Below are 13,899 nucleotides of genomic sequence, written 5' to 3' on the forward strand. Positions count from 1 at the left end.
GACAAACTGAATGTTCAGCATCATTTGTGTTTGTACAACTGTGTTTAAAGTCACCATATCATCTCTTAACTTTCGGTTTCAACAGGATAGAATCCAAATAACACTTATAAAGCCATTGCTTTGTGGAATTTGATATTCATTAATTGGCATAGCAATGAATTTGCTGCCCTAAAAAGATGATATAAAAAGACCAAAGGTGAGAGAAAAGGGGTCGAGTGGTTGGCAGTGAAAAAAACAAGAAAAAAGTCGTGTTTGCTGGCAATTATTTTTTTTTTCTAATGAGTATACACTTTGAACAATATTTTTTCACATCAGAAAACAACGCTCTAGCAACATGCAAATTTGAAATGTTTTTCATTGTTTGAAAAATTTGCAACAGTAATCTTATTTAAATAACCATAATCTGTAAACTCGATTGAGCTAAAATTTTGACAAGTGTCATTTGAAGGTTATTACTTTATAGAAGTCATACGGATTTTCATATTAGTGGTGCCATTTCTTTTTTTTTTTTTATTTTATGGCATATCAACCCTTTTCAGGTTATTTAATGCCGAATCCAGTGATTTTGAAGAATCATTTTTTAATAGAGTATGTTGTTTTTTTTTTGTTTTGGCTTCTATTTAACCCATAGTTGGGACCCTAACAGGTACTACCACTCCGGGTCAGAGTGGACCTGGGAGCAATGGCAATTAAAGGGTGGCTCCACACTCCCTAAAGCCCGCAAGCTGGGGCCTCACCATCGAATATAGTTTAAGGTCATATCTAGGACCATTGTATAAAGGGTTCTTTTTAGAATTTTTTATAAAGACCAATTTTTTTATAAGATATGAGAGTATGGTGATTTAAATATATTCTGTTTTTCATATGATTAGGGTCAGGATGGAGTTTCCTTGTTTTAAATCTTTTGATATATTTTCAGTTCTTTTAGGAATTTAAAGATATTTTCTGTGTTTGAATAGGTTTTTCATATTATTAGCGTTGAAGAGGAGGTTCGTTCTTAGGTTAGTTAGTGCTTTGCATTCTATAAGGATGTGTATAAGTGTAAGAGGTGTTTGGCATGTGTTGCATTTTGGTTGTAGTTCTTTTTTCAGAATAAAGGAGTGTGTGAGGTTGGTGTGTCCTATACAAAGGCGGGATAGGACAACTTGTTTCTTCCTGGATTTTGTAAGGGTGGGGATGTATTCGTTTACTTTAGTTTTTATTTGAAATAGTTTGTTGTAGGTGTTTTGATTCCATTCCTGTTGCCATTTATTTTGAAGAAACTCATTTATTTTAGGCTTCAGGTCTGTGAATGGTATTTTTATATTATCTGGGGTTAGTTTGAGGGCAGATTTTGCTGCTCTATCGGCTTTTTCATTACCCTTTTCACCTATGTGGACAGGGGTCAAACATAAGAGAATTTTTTTTATTGTTGGCCATAGTGTTTAGATTACATAGGAGTTTTACTATAAGGGGGTTTTCCAATCTTTTATTTTTCAGTGATTCTAGAACTGATCGTGAATCCGATAGTATAATAAATTTTTGGTAACTGCTGTTGTGGATGATTTCAAGAGCTAGGTTTATGGCGTAAGTTTCAGCTAAAAATATTGAACTTTCTGATGGTAGTGCTTTCTTTAGGGTTTTTTGTTTGATACCGCTGCACAGGCTGTTCTTTCTTTGTCTTTAGATCCATCAGTGTATATAAGATGATGTTTTGGGTATTTTTTGAGAATATTATAAATTTCCTTTTGATATATGCTTGGGTGTGTTTTTGCTTTTTGAAGTTCTTTTGGGCTAAGGTTTACGTTTGGAGTTTTTATTTTCCATGGAAGGATGTTTGGAATTAGATAGTTATGTTAGTAGTGATGATTTCGGTTTCTTTGAGTATAGAGTCCATTCTTAGCCCAAATGGTTTTATTGTTTTTTCATTACTTTCGAATAGGTATTTGGATTTAGGGTTGAAGATGTTTTCGTAGGCTGGGTTTGATGGAGTGGATTTGATTTTTAGATAATATTGGAGAGCTAGTTTTTCAGTTCGAATTTGAGGTGGATATTCGTTTGCCTCTACAAATAAGCTCTCTACGGGTGATGTTCTGAAAGCTCTTAGTATCAGTCTTATGCTTCCGTGGTAGATTGGGTCTAATATTTTTAAATATGATTTTCTTGCTGCTCTGTATATAAAGGAGCGGATGAGGTATTTGTATATTTTATGAAGGGTTTGTTGATCTGCTCCCCACTTTGAGTTGAAGGGTGTTATTGCATTTGCGTCTTAGATAGTTTATGTGTGGTATAAAATTTAGTTTTTTATCAAATATGACTCCAAGGAATTTGTATTGGTTGACTACAGGTATGATATTTCCTTCTAGTTTAAGGACTGGGTCATCATGTATTTTCCTAATAGGGCAGAAATGAACACATTGAGTTTTAGATTTAGAGAAGCTGAATCCATTGTTTATTGCCCAGTTGTTGATTCGATTTAAGTTTAATTGTAAGGTCCTTTCCAAGGAATGGATGTGGTGGGATCTGTAACTGATGACAAAGTCATCGACATAGAGTGCGCTATCAATTGCAGGAGTAAGGCTTTGGATAATTTTATTGATTTTTATTGCAAATAATGTTGTGGATAGGATATTTCCTTGAGGTATGCCTTCTGTTAAATTTTGGTTGTTTGATAAGGTTGTTCCTTATTCTGACTTTAAAGTTTCTTGTGCAAAGGAAGTTTTTAATGAATAATACCAATCGTCCTCTTATGCCTAAGTCTTGGATGTCTTTTATGATACTATACCTCCAAGTGGTATCATATGCTTTCTCTATATCGAAAAAAATTGCTGTCATGTGTTGTTTTTTATGACGGTTTCTAGTCTGGTTATTTGATCGATTGTGCCTCTTTTTTTGCAAATTCTTGTTTGTATATTTGTAATTAGATTGTTTATCTCTAGGTGCCATATTAATCTTTGGTTGGCTATTCGTTCCAGGGTTTTGCAAAGGCAACTTGTTAAGGCGATGGGTCTATAATTCTGGGGGTTGGAGGAGTCTTTTCCAGTTTTTGGTATTGGGATGATTATCATTTCTTTCAATATTTCTGGGAATAGATTGTTTTCCCATATATTGTTGAGGACATTTAGAAGGCACTTAATCGATTCTTCTGGTAGTTGTTTTAAGAATTCGTTGTGAATCTTATCGGGGCCAACTGCTGTGTTGTGGGATTTTTTTATTGAGTTGATTAATTCTTCGAGGGAGATTAATTTGTTGTATGTTTCATGGTTGTCTGAGGATAAGTTTAGTTTATGTTTTTCAGCGTTGTACTTTATTTTTTGGAATTTTGGGTTGATTTGATTTGAGTTCTTAGCAAACTGTTTAGCTAGTGAGTCTGCTATCTGTTTTTTTTTTTCTGTTATTAGTGTGTTGTCTACTGATAAAGTTTTAATGGGGTTCATTGTTTTTTTCCCCAGACATGCTTCTTAGCATGTTCCAGACTGATTTTTGGTTTGTGGAGAGGTTTAACTCGCTTACAATTTTACCAGGATGTTCTTTTAGCTTCTTTAATAGTTTCTCCGGGCTATTGCTTTATGATATTTAAAGTTGATTAAATTTTGTTTGGTAGGTTCTGTTTGGAATTTTCTTAAGGCTTTGCGTCATAGTTTGATGGCTTCTTGACATTCTTTGGTGTACCATGGTTTGTTGCGTTTAAATGGAATAGATTTGAAAGGGATACATTTTTCTGCGATTGTAGTTAGTTTGTTGGTGAAGTCTTCAATGTTTTGAACGTTTTCATTTGTATTGAGGTGTTTTGAGCATAATTTCTTGTATTCTTCCCAGTTTGCTTTTTTTTAGTTTCCATTTTTTAGTTTCTTCTTCCAGGGGGACTTTTAAAAGTGGTCGCTTCCACAAGTGTCATTGTATGTTGACCATGAAAAGTCCATTAGAATTGACGGATCACTTAAGGTCAGGTCTATTGCTGAGTTTTTGCCGGAGGTTGGGCATAGATATGTTGGGGTTTGATTGTTGAATATACATAAATTATTATTGTTAATGAGTTTTTCCAGGAGTTCGCCTTTCTGGTTGGTTTCATTGCTACCCCATATTGGATTGTGGGAGTTAAAGTCTCCAAGTAGGATGAAGGGTGTGGGTAGTTGCCTTATGATATTTTGGAGTTCATTCTCTTTTAATTTTTGGTTTGGGGGGATGTAGATGGAACAAATATTGATTTGTTTATGTAGAGTGACTTTAATTGCTATTGCTTGAAAGTTAGTTTTAAGTTTGAAGTGGCTGTGTGGTATATCATTTCGGACTAAAATGGAAGTACCACCTGAAGCACGGAGATCAGTATTTTTTATGTAGTTGAATTGTTGGTATTTATTTAGGTTTATTTTTTGTTTGTCTTTGAGGAAAGTTTCCTGTAAACAAATAACAGCTGGGTTTAACTTTGCTGAGAGTTGGTATAGTTCTTCTATGTTTGCTTTTATGCCTCTGCAGTTCCACTGAATAATTGTGTCGGTCATTGTTGTGTTGTTATTGTTAGATTTTTGTGGGGAGTGTTGTTTTAGAGGTCCATATATTTAGGTCTCTCTGTTTTTTGAGTTTATATTTATTTTTATTATTTTTTTTGGTTCACGTCTCCATCTCATTGGATGTGGAAGGTTTGTCTGTGTTTGGGTTTTATTTGACAGGTTTTGCTGAGTTTTTTTCTTTTGTTTTGATCTGGGACTTTTGGATTTGCTCCGTTTTACATGTCCTTCCTGACTTACCGTTTCCATTAATTCATACTTATTTTCTTTTTCAATTAATAGAATTTCTGTTTTTGGTTTGTTTGGCATTTTAGGAGGAGGTTTTGTGTTTTCCTGTTTTGTTTTCATTTCTTCTGATACTGTATGTTTATGCTCTGTTTTTGTTCTAGTTCGTGATTTAGATCTTTCACGTAAGTTTAATTGTGGTTTTTGTTGATGAGTTTCTTTTTTATTCTTTGGAATTTGTGTTTGGTTTTGGTCATTTAGTTGAGTTTTTGAGTATGTTAGTATTTGTTTTTTGTTGGTTTCATTTTTTTTTTTTTTTAGGGTTTCAATTAAATTTGTGAGTTCAGAGATCAATTTGTTAAGTAATTCTTAGTAGTCAATTTGGTTGGTTTGGGGTGGGTTTTTGGTAATATCTGCATAGGTGTTTATGTTTTTGTTGGAGTTAACCCCTTTTCTCGCTTCAGGGAAGGAGATATTTTCTTTATATTTCATTTCTGTAATTTCCTTTTCTTTTTTGAAGATTTTGCAAGTTTTGGAGAAAGCTGGGTGGTTTTCCAGGCAATTTGAACATTTTGGGGCACTCACTCTCTGTATGGCTGGGTTCCCTTAAACCACGTTTTCTGCATGTTTCATGTCCTCTACAAGCTTCTCTGTGATGCCCATATTTTTGGCATTTATAGCATCTTAATGGGCTTGGTATACATGGTTCTACTTTTTCGTTGGTATACCCAATCTTGATTTTTTTTGGGACTTTGGGGGTATTGAAAGTTAATACATACGTTCTAGGAGATATTGATTGTCCATTTTTTTTTTTTATATTCTGTTGTGATCTATTACTCCCTGTTTTTTAAGAGCGTTTTTGATTTCATCTTTGGTAGCTACGTGGCTTCTTATGATTCCTTTTCAGGTGTTTAACCTTTCGTGAGCGAAGGTTTTACACTCGAAAGTATGGAATTTTTCCATTTCCAAGATATTTTTCACATCTTTATAATAATCAACTGTGATAAGAAAGTTCCCATTCTTCATTTTTTTTTTTACCGTTTTTGGTTTGCTGTTTTGGGATATCACTTTTTCGATTAAGAAAGGAGATAGCTCGCTGGTCTTTTTTTTCTCCCAGGATCTCAATGACTAAGAATCTTGGGAAGTTTTCTTTATTAATGTTTTTTTGAATATATTCTCGCTCATTGTCTGAGCTTGTGTAATCCGGAACATCGGAGTGAGTCCTTTTGCTTTTTTTGTTATTCATATTGATTTTAATTTTATTTCATCCTTCTTGCTCCCCACCCACCTTGGAGCCCTATATGGGAAGTGTTGGGGGGGAAACCCATTCACCCCAACAACAACAGGGATACAAGAAGGACATACTCGACCAACTGGTGGGTCTGAGCACCTGTGCTTCATCCATTTTTACTAAATGTGATTTTCACTGATTTTCAGTAATAATATTTGTTTTCCAGTCATGTCAGATCCATTGTCCAGTTAGTTGATTGATCCATGACCCACCTCTTTCTAAATCTGTTTATTGTGTGATGTGGGGAGCGTGAGTGTATTTTCTTGTTATGTGTGTCAGATTTAGAGCTGGACATGACCAGCTGATTGATCGGAGCGGGCCTCTCCGACTGCCCGTCTAACCAAGGTAAGGGCCAAAGTAGTGTGTTGAGATGGAGAGGAACTTGTTTCTGTCCTCTGCAACCCTCAACTACCAGGATCCCGTTCCAAGGTGATACGGGTCGCCACCTACGGCAAACAGGTAGCCCTGTTTAAGGACTTTTATCCTCTGCTGGGGGGCAGTCGGTGTATTCTAATGCCCCACTAATGCTAATGTATTATATATGTTTGAAGCCAAAACAACACATTATTACAAAATAAACAGACATTTATTTTGTTTGAAATTTATATTGAAATTCATAAATATATTTCGAAGGAAACCTTCATCTTCAGTATGCCTTTCTTTCTTTTTGCTCAGAGATTTAAAAAATTACATCTATTCTTCAGATGGCTAAATACACTATACATATGTGAATACATTCATAATCTCTATTTTAAGAGAACAAACAGTTGAACCTACCTGAGAAAATATAAGAGCAGGGTGGAGGTAGGTTCAACTGTTCTCTTAAAATAGAGATTATGAATGTATTCACATATGTATAGTGTATTTAGCCATCTGAAGAATAGCTGTTTTGGAATATTTTTGAATGACATATTTAAAATTGAATGGCTGTGAAATAATTGTAATGCATATGAAAATACACAATATGATGTTCTTAGTTTATATTTTGTTGTCTTGATTTTTGTGAAAAGATATGTATGCTTGATTATGAAAACTGATAATCATAAAACTTAATTAAATCAATTTTGACTTTAATTTTATTAATATATGAACATTACTGGAATTTTAATATATTAAAATTTTGGTTAGAAAATATTAATAAGGTGTGTATGTATATATATATATATATATATATATATATATATAAAATGGACTTGTTGATTTGGACGTATGAAGTTCCCACAATTTTTCATTTATGTTTCCCAAGTTCAGCAAGATACTTGCAGAAAAGTGTGTAAATAATCTGATGTTAAAGTTGGAGCATTTTTCTTTTTGTCTCTAGCATTTCTTGTGTTACCTAGGCAAGTTGTGAAATAATTCAGTTTATTGTTACAAGTCGTTCTTTACCTTTTCCTTTCTTGTGTACAGTTTTCAAAGTCAAAGTGAGGTATATCGATTGCTGACAGTGCATCTTTCAATTTATATTTGTATTTCAACCAGAGGCGAATTACATTTCTATGAGCAGAAGCCAACTGAATATCCATAAGAGTTTTTGATATTCTTCCAACATCCATTTTAACAACATGCTCAGCCCAGCATAACTGAGACTGTACAAAAAATTTTCTAATCCCACCAATCTTGCAGGTGTTACAAGGTGTTGCAGTGATGTTATCCTTTGGACTATAGTCACAGATGATTCTTAGACATGTGGAATACATCCAGTTGATGAATGTGATACTGCTAAGATGTCCAGGACTGATTCATAGAGAAGACTAGGTAATGGTTATGTGAGTGTGTGCATAGAGAGAGAGAGAGAGAGAGAGAGAGAGAGAGAACAATAATGAAATTAACAATTATTATATATTAGTGTGTTGCCTAGTTGAAAGAATGTCAAATTAGTGTTGTAAACATTGTAATATTTTTGATTAAAATAAAACATTAATTTAGGTGAATATTTTTTTCAAATAAAGTACTAATAGTATTGGAATTTAAAAGTAAAAAGTTTAAGTTAGAATTAATATAAAATTAAAAATTAAGGAAAAATGATTTGTTTCAAAAAGTTAAATAATCATTTTGCAACGTGTTATTAACAGAAAGTTCAAAATTTCTCACTTTTAATTTATTTCAAAATACGTTTTCTTGTTAAAAACCATTTAAAAAAAAATGTCATGATAGTTGAATCTTTGAAATCATTTTTTTCAAAGAAGGGAGAGAAGATTACTTTTAATACCTGAAGAAATTTTATGCGTAATTCTGCCTCTGAGAAGACATCCATCCGTCTGAGGTACCCTATAACGCGAAGACACAATGGCAACTGAATGTTAGTACGCAGTTGTTGGATCAATTGGTTTAGCATCAGATGAGTGGAATTTTTCACTTCATTCACAATGTTCTGGAAATTCAAAATTAAAAAAAAAAAAAAAAAGAATAATGTGCAAAACTTTGTGGAAGAAACATTTTCAATCGCTGCTTTCAAATATCTAATCAAATTCAAAACTATTTTTTTTTAATTCAAAATTAGTATTATAATAAAATCTCAATACAATGCTGACAATACAGACGTCTTTCAAAATGAAAACAATTTTTTTCAAAGACAAAGGAAGATTTTCACTCCTTTCTCATGCATAAACACAGTTGACTAGTCATAAAACTGGCACTAATTATCAACCAATAAGGGGTGAAATGTTGTATTGGTAGTAAGTGGGATCAAAATTGGGTCTTAGTGATCAAAACATTCCTTTTTTTTTTCTTTTTTTTTTTTACATAGACATCGCCACTTATCAAGGCCAAGAGGCCACTCGAGGATAAGGGTTAAAGAGTGTATAGTAGAAATTGGACACTATAGTAGTCGTCAGTAATGGAAATTCAGTAAATTTGTTAACTTATATGAAACAGCTCATCAAGAACTTGTTTACGTTAGACTTGAAGACAACCATATTGTAGTCAGCTGGAAAGCAGGAAAACGGAAGACAATTCCATAGGCGTGCAGTTCTAAGAAAGAATCTATGTTTTGGTTTAGGCACAGATAAAGAGTGGGGAAAATTAGTGATAGTGTTTTCTGCTAGACGGGTGTTTATTGTGAAAGTTTGGTGAGGGGGGGGGACCATAGATTGGAGCTCAGCCAAGCACATGCCATGAAAATAATGATAAAGCAGAGACAAACTTGCAACATCTCTTTTGTGAGAAAAAGGTTGCAGGGAAGAGAAAGGACATCCCTACAAGGCTACGAAGTATATCTTGAACTCTATCAAGGCAGGATAAGTCCTTTCTAGCAGCTCCTGCCAGATGTGGCAACAGTACTCCAACCTTGAATGTACCTGGCTCTTATATAGATAGAGAATTGCATCAGCAATGAGATATCTACTGGATCGATAGAAAGATTCCACCATTTTTCCAGCGGCCTAGGAAACGGATTTAATGTATGTGTTCCATTTAAGATCAGGAGTAAAGGTCAAGCCCAGAAGCTGGTAAAAACATGAGGCCTCCTCAAGACGAGAGCCATTTATTTCAGTTGATGCCAGATGGGGATCAGAGCGTTTATGATGTAAAGATAAAAGCTTGGTTTTAGATGCATTAAAAGTAAACAGCCACCTCTTTCCCCATTGTACCACTTGCTCAAGATCAGAGGAGAGAGAACTTAGTCGTTTACGGTCTTAGATGTGCTACCATAGATAGTAGTGTCATCAGCATAAATGTCGATGAATGATGTAAGGATATGATTTAGAAGATCATTAATGTAGATCAGGAAGAGAGTTGGGCCCAGGATGAACCCCTGAGAGACTCCAGCATTTATACTGTAAGCTTCTGATTTTTGCCCATCAACTACTATTCTAATGAACCTATCAGAAAGAAATGATTTAATAATTGAGAAGACATTTCCAGCTATACCATAGCTAGAGATCTTGTGAAGTAAACCTTTATGTCATACCCTATCAAAGGCCTTAGATATATCAAGAGCAATTGCCCTAGAAAGGTTGCCTCTGTCAAGAGATTCGCTAATCCTATGAGATATGTAAGCACATCTGCTGTAGATTAGTAGAACGGAAACCATATTGTGTGTCACTAAGAAGGTTATTTTTGCTGAGATGGTTGATTACTCCTGTATTTAACACAGATTCCAGCAACTTACTCATGACGCACAGGAGACTTATTGGCCTGTACTGAGAGGGAGATGAGCGATCACCTGAATTCTTAAATACAGGGCATACTGATGAGATTTTCCAGGGTGATGGGAAGAAATTCTCCTTAAGACAACGTTTAAACAGTTTTGTAAGGATGGGTGCTAGTTTTGGTTGAAGGTTTTTGAGTACTATAATTGGAATACCGTCAGGGACAGTTGTTTTACTGGAATCAAGGTTTTTGATTAGTTTGGCAACATCATGTACAGATATTTGTATATCACATAGCATGTTTTCTGATACAGGAGGAAATATTGGGGGTATGGCGGCATTGCTCGCAAAAGATAGAATTAACTGCAAAGTTCTTGGCAAAGAGTTTGGCTTTGTCTGATGCTGACGAGATTACCTCAGGTCCATTGATAATAGTTGGGATAGAGCACATACTTCTGTTCAGGATTCTGTTTTCTATTTGCCAAAACTGGTGGGAACCAAGCCGCTGCTCAGCTACTTTGGATATGACGGACTGAGCATACAACTCTTGCGTTCTTTATTACTGTTTTACAGGTGTTGGCAGTTCTGAAAGCAGCTTTAGTTTCCATACATCTATTACGTTGGAAGCAATGGAAAAAGCGATTTCTGTGTGCAATGGCAGCAGCACATTCTGAAGAGAACCACGGCTGGCTGTTAGGTTTTCCTGGAATTTTTCGAGGTTATGAAACGGTCTATACCTACAATTAACCATTCCGTTAGGTCTGATACTATAGAGGACACATCCTTTTTAAACATGGAATGCAGAGGTAGATCTGATATAAATGTACGGAAGCTATCCCAGTCAGTTAGGATCTCCTCTGGAGATGTCCCTACCACATGTAAAGTCATCTTTTATTTAGGCACATATTCCATGCTGATCTTGGGGGTCATATTCGGAAGTTAAATTAGAGTATCCTTTAATTACGAACTCATCTAGGGAAATGGTCTGTCCAATGCCAGTTTCGCTTAGAAATAATATGTCTGGTTTAGTCTCCTGTAATTGGGTTTCAACCTCTGGAAGGTTAGAACGTAGACCCTTGATGTTCGAGAAGGAGACATGGTAGTGGGGGTCTACATTAGAAGTTGGAGAGCCGGGTTTAATTGTGTATTTTTTATTGAAACTTTTCATGATGGAGTTTTGGGATTTGTGAACTAGGTTGTCAGACTTGCTTGAAGCAGGGCAGAGAGGAAAAGTAAGAGAGAAATAGAAATGAAGATTTTTTTTGTAGCATATGAAAAGGTAAAGCTGTAACAATTACCCACTAATATGGTATCAAGAGGCCCCACCAGAAGCTACTGCATGGTCCAGAATCCATTTGCCAAATGGCAATACAGCAGCCCCAGTACTTTGCACCTGCTGATAGGACAGCCTCCTTAGTGGTTAATCCAAGGTTCGGGTCCCTGACTATAAGGCAGATAACGTCAGCCCAGATAAAACGTTTACCTCCCGCACCTTTACTAGTGACATGGCTATAAGGATAGACATAGAAACAGAAAATTTCCGACATCTCTGGCGGCTGTTCACGCAAAATACTGCCAACCTATTATACAGCTATTTCTTCTCTCTTTGTCAGAAAAATCACTCATTAAAATATGAGGACTGAGGGACAAATAAAGAGAAGCGAGAGTAACGCGAGCTGACAATAACGCATCCACAATGCATTGCATACTCTCCATTAAAAAAAAAGGTTTCAAGTCTTACAGAATACTGGAAGAAAAAATTCATATACAGCAATCCCAGTCGCCGATAATCGGCGGATAATCAAACTAAAAAGAATTCACACAAACTTTCAAGCATTATTTTTGGAATCAGTTCAAATAAAATAATTTCCGAGATTTTGCAATTAATATTTTGGTCCAGTGGATTTTTATTTTAAAATAAACCAACAATCCAATTCGACTAAGATTCTTTATTTAAAACAAAAAAAACAAAAACAAAAGAACTCTCATTTACGTTTTTTTACCAGTTTTTTTTCTTCACATTTTTTTGACCTCGTAACTGCTAATTTTTTTTTCTTTTAATAACACAAGAAGTCATAACTCATCATTTTTATGACATAAAAACGTGTATTCCGGTTAACACAAATTCTATTTTGGTATTTTTGAAACTGAAGTATTTACAGTTTGCTTTTGTTGCAAAAACCCTATTACAAATCTTTCTAGACTGAGGGAGCATAAAAGAAATTTGCTTAAACTGGAATATAGTTATGAAAAGGTGTTCAATTAAATATCTGGAAAATAGCTTCTCTTCATATCCCTTCTGCCGAAATATCTGGTGGAGAGTTTGTTACATACTTCTGCTTTTTTTTTTGGGGGGGGGGTACATTTTTGTGTTTTCATTCATTCTTTTATTTTTGAAATTTTTGTTGGGGTAATGATGGAGTTGACATATAATAATGAAAAACTAGTCAATATTCTTAGTATAGCAGGTGTGGCCAAACTGAATTTCATGTCAACCCTGGCAACGTTGGGTATCCATGCTAGTATATATATAATATATAAAATATACAGATAATATATATATGGAGAGAGAGAATTGATATGTAGTTTGCTTGAAGCATTGTGTGGGATAGGTATGTAGTAGAGAATTAGAAGGCTATCACAATACGAGGAATGAGATATTGTCATTGTTGTTGCAAGAAGACAAAGACAAGTGGCAATTTACAAATCAATAAGTACTTACATATGTCTATATATACATACATTTATTCAGTTGTATTAAATACAAATGTCTTGCTTGTTATGTCTGCGACAATATCCATTATCAATTTCGGAAAAAAATTCCCTTTTCTCATGGTAGACGTGACAGATCGATCTATTTAAAGCATGCTAGATGATGGAGCGGGAATTGGATGGCTATGTGGAGCCTCGGAGCAAAGGTTTTAACATTTATTTTTGTTCCTTTTTCTTTATTAAAAATTTTTGTATATATATATATATATATTTTATTTATTTATTTTTTAGTTTATAACTTGTTGCTTTAGCATAAGCTTTTTTAATTTTGTATATTCTCTGTCTATTTTGTTGTCTTATTATTATTTTTTTTTCTGCTGCTCTGTATTATTCATTTATTTGTTTAATTTATTAACATCCTAGCATATTCAGTGGAATGACTTGGTGTATCTAGGTACGTAAGTCGCTAGTAGGCTGGTACTGGTTAGCTTTTGGAGGAGAGAAGTGGAAGGAGGATGTGAGAGAAGAGGGGAGGGGTGGGGGATGGGACGATTCTCAGTCGGCTGTTGGGGTGTTTAGGTTAGGGGTGTGGTTGCCAGGAATAGGAAAATAGCTGGTGAGGGGGGCGGGGCGCTGGATTGACATTCCTTGGAAATTGTTAATTTATTTATTTTAATAAAACTATAAGTGGTTATAGATGGAACATTTTTTTTTCTATTTAATTCTTTATTATTATTTGTTCATTAATTTATTTGTGTTTGTTGTTAGTGTTTATTTGGGTTTGAATCAATTTTTTTTTTTTTTTAAATTGGTTTATGTTATTTCAGCTAACTATTTTTTATTATTTTTTATATATATTGCTCTTATTTACTTATTTGTTTAATTTCTCTTATTTTTTATATATAATTTATATGGGCGGGGGGGGGGGCTAATGAATCATCATTATTCCAGATCAAACATACCCACTCCTGTGTCTCGATACATCTTCTATCATTATATGTGATCAGTTTTCTATAATAGTCAACCATATAGGAGCCTATTCGTGACCACACACACACACACAGATGTTCAGCTTTATACTATAGATATACAGATA

At 34.5% G+C, this 13,899-nt stretch overlaps 1 protein-coding gene across 1 annotated transcript in view; it reads right to left on the reverse strand.

Moving 5' to 3' along the window:
- The window catches only part of LOC145277860 (conserved oligomeric Golgi complex subunit 8-like), a gene marked incomplete in the record, with an annotated part of 189,211 nt that overhangs the window by 32,632 nt on the left and 142,680 nt on the right, over positions 1–13,899 (reverse strand). The window contains 1 exon segment of the mRNA XM_080129811.1: positions 8,213–8,374. Within this exon segment, the coding sequence (XP_079985937.1) occupies positions 8,213–8,374 (162 nt within the window).

This window comes from Euprymna scolopes, chromosome 6 (genome assembly GCF_053919585.1).
Source record: "Euprymna scolopes isolate OS-2025 chromosome 6, ASM5391958v1, whole genome shotgun sequence".
Lineage (NCBI taxonomy): Eukaryota > Metazoa > Mollusca > Cephalopoda > Sepiida > Sepiolidae > Euprymna > Euprymna scolopes.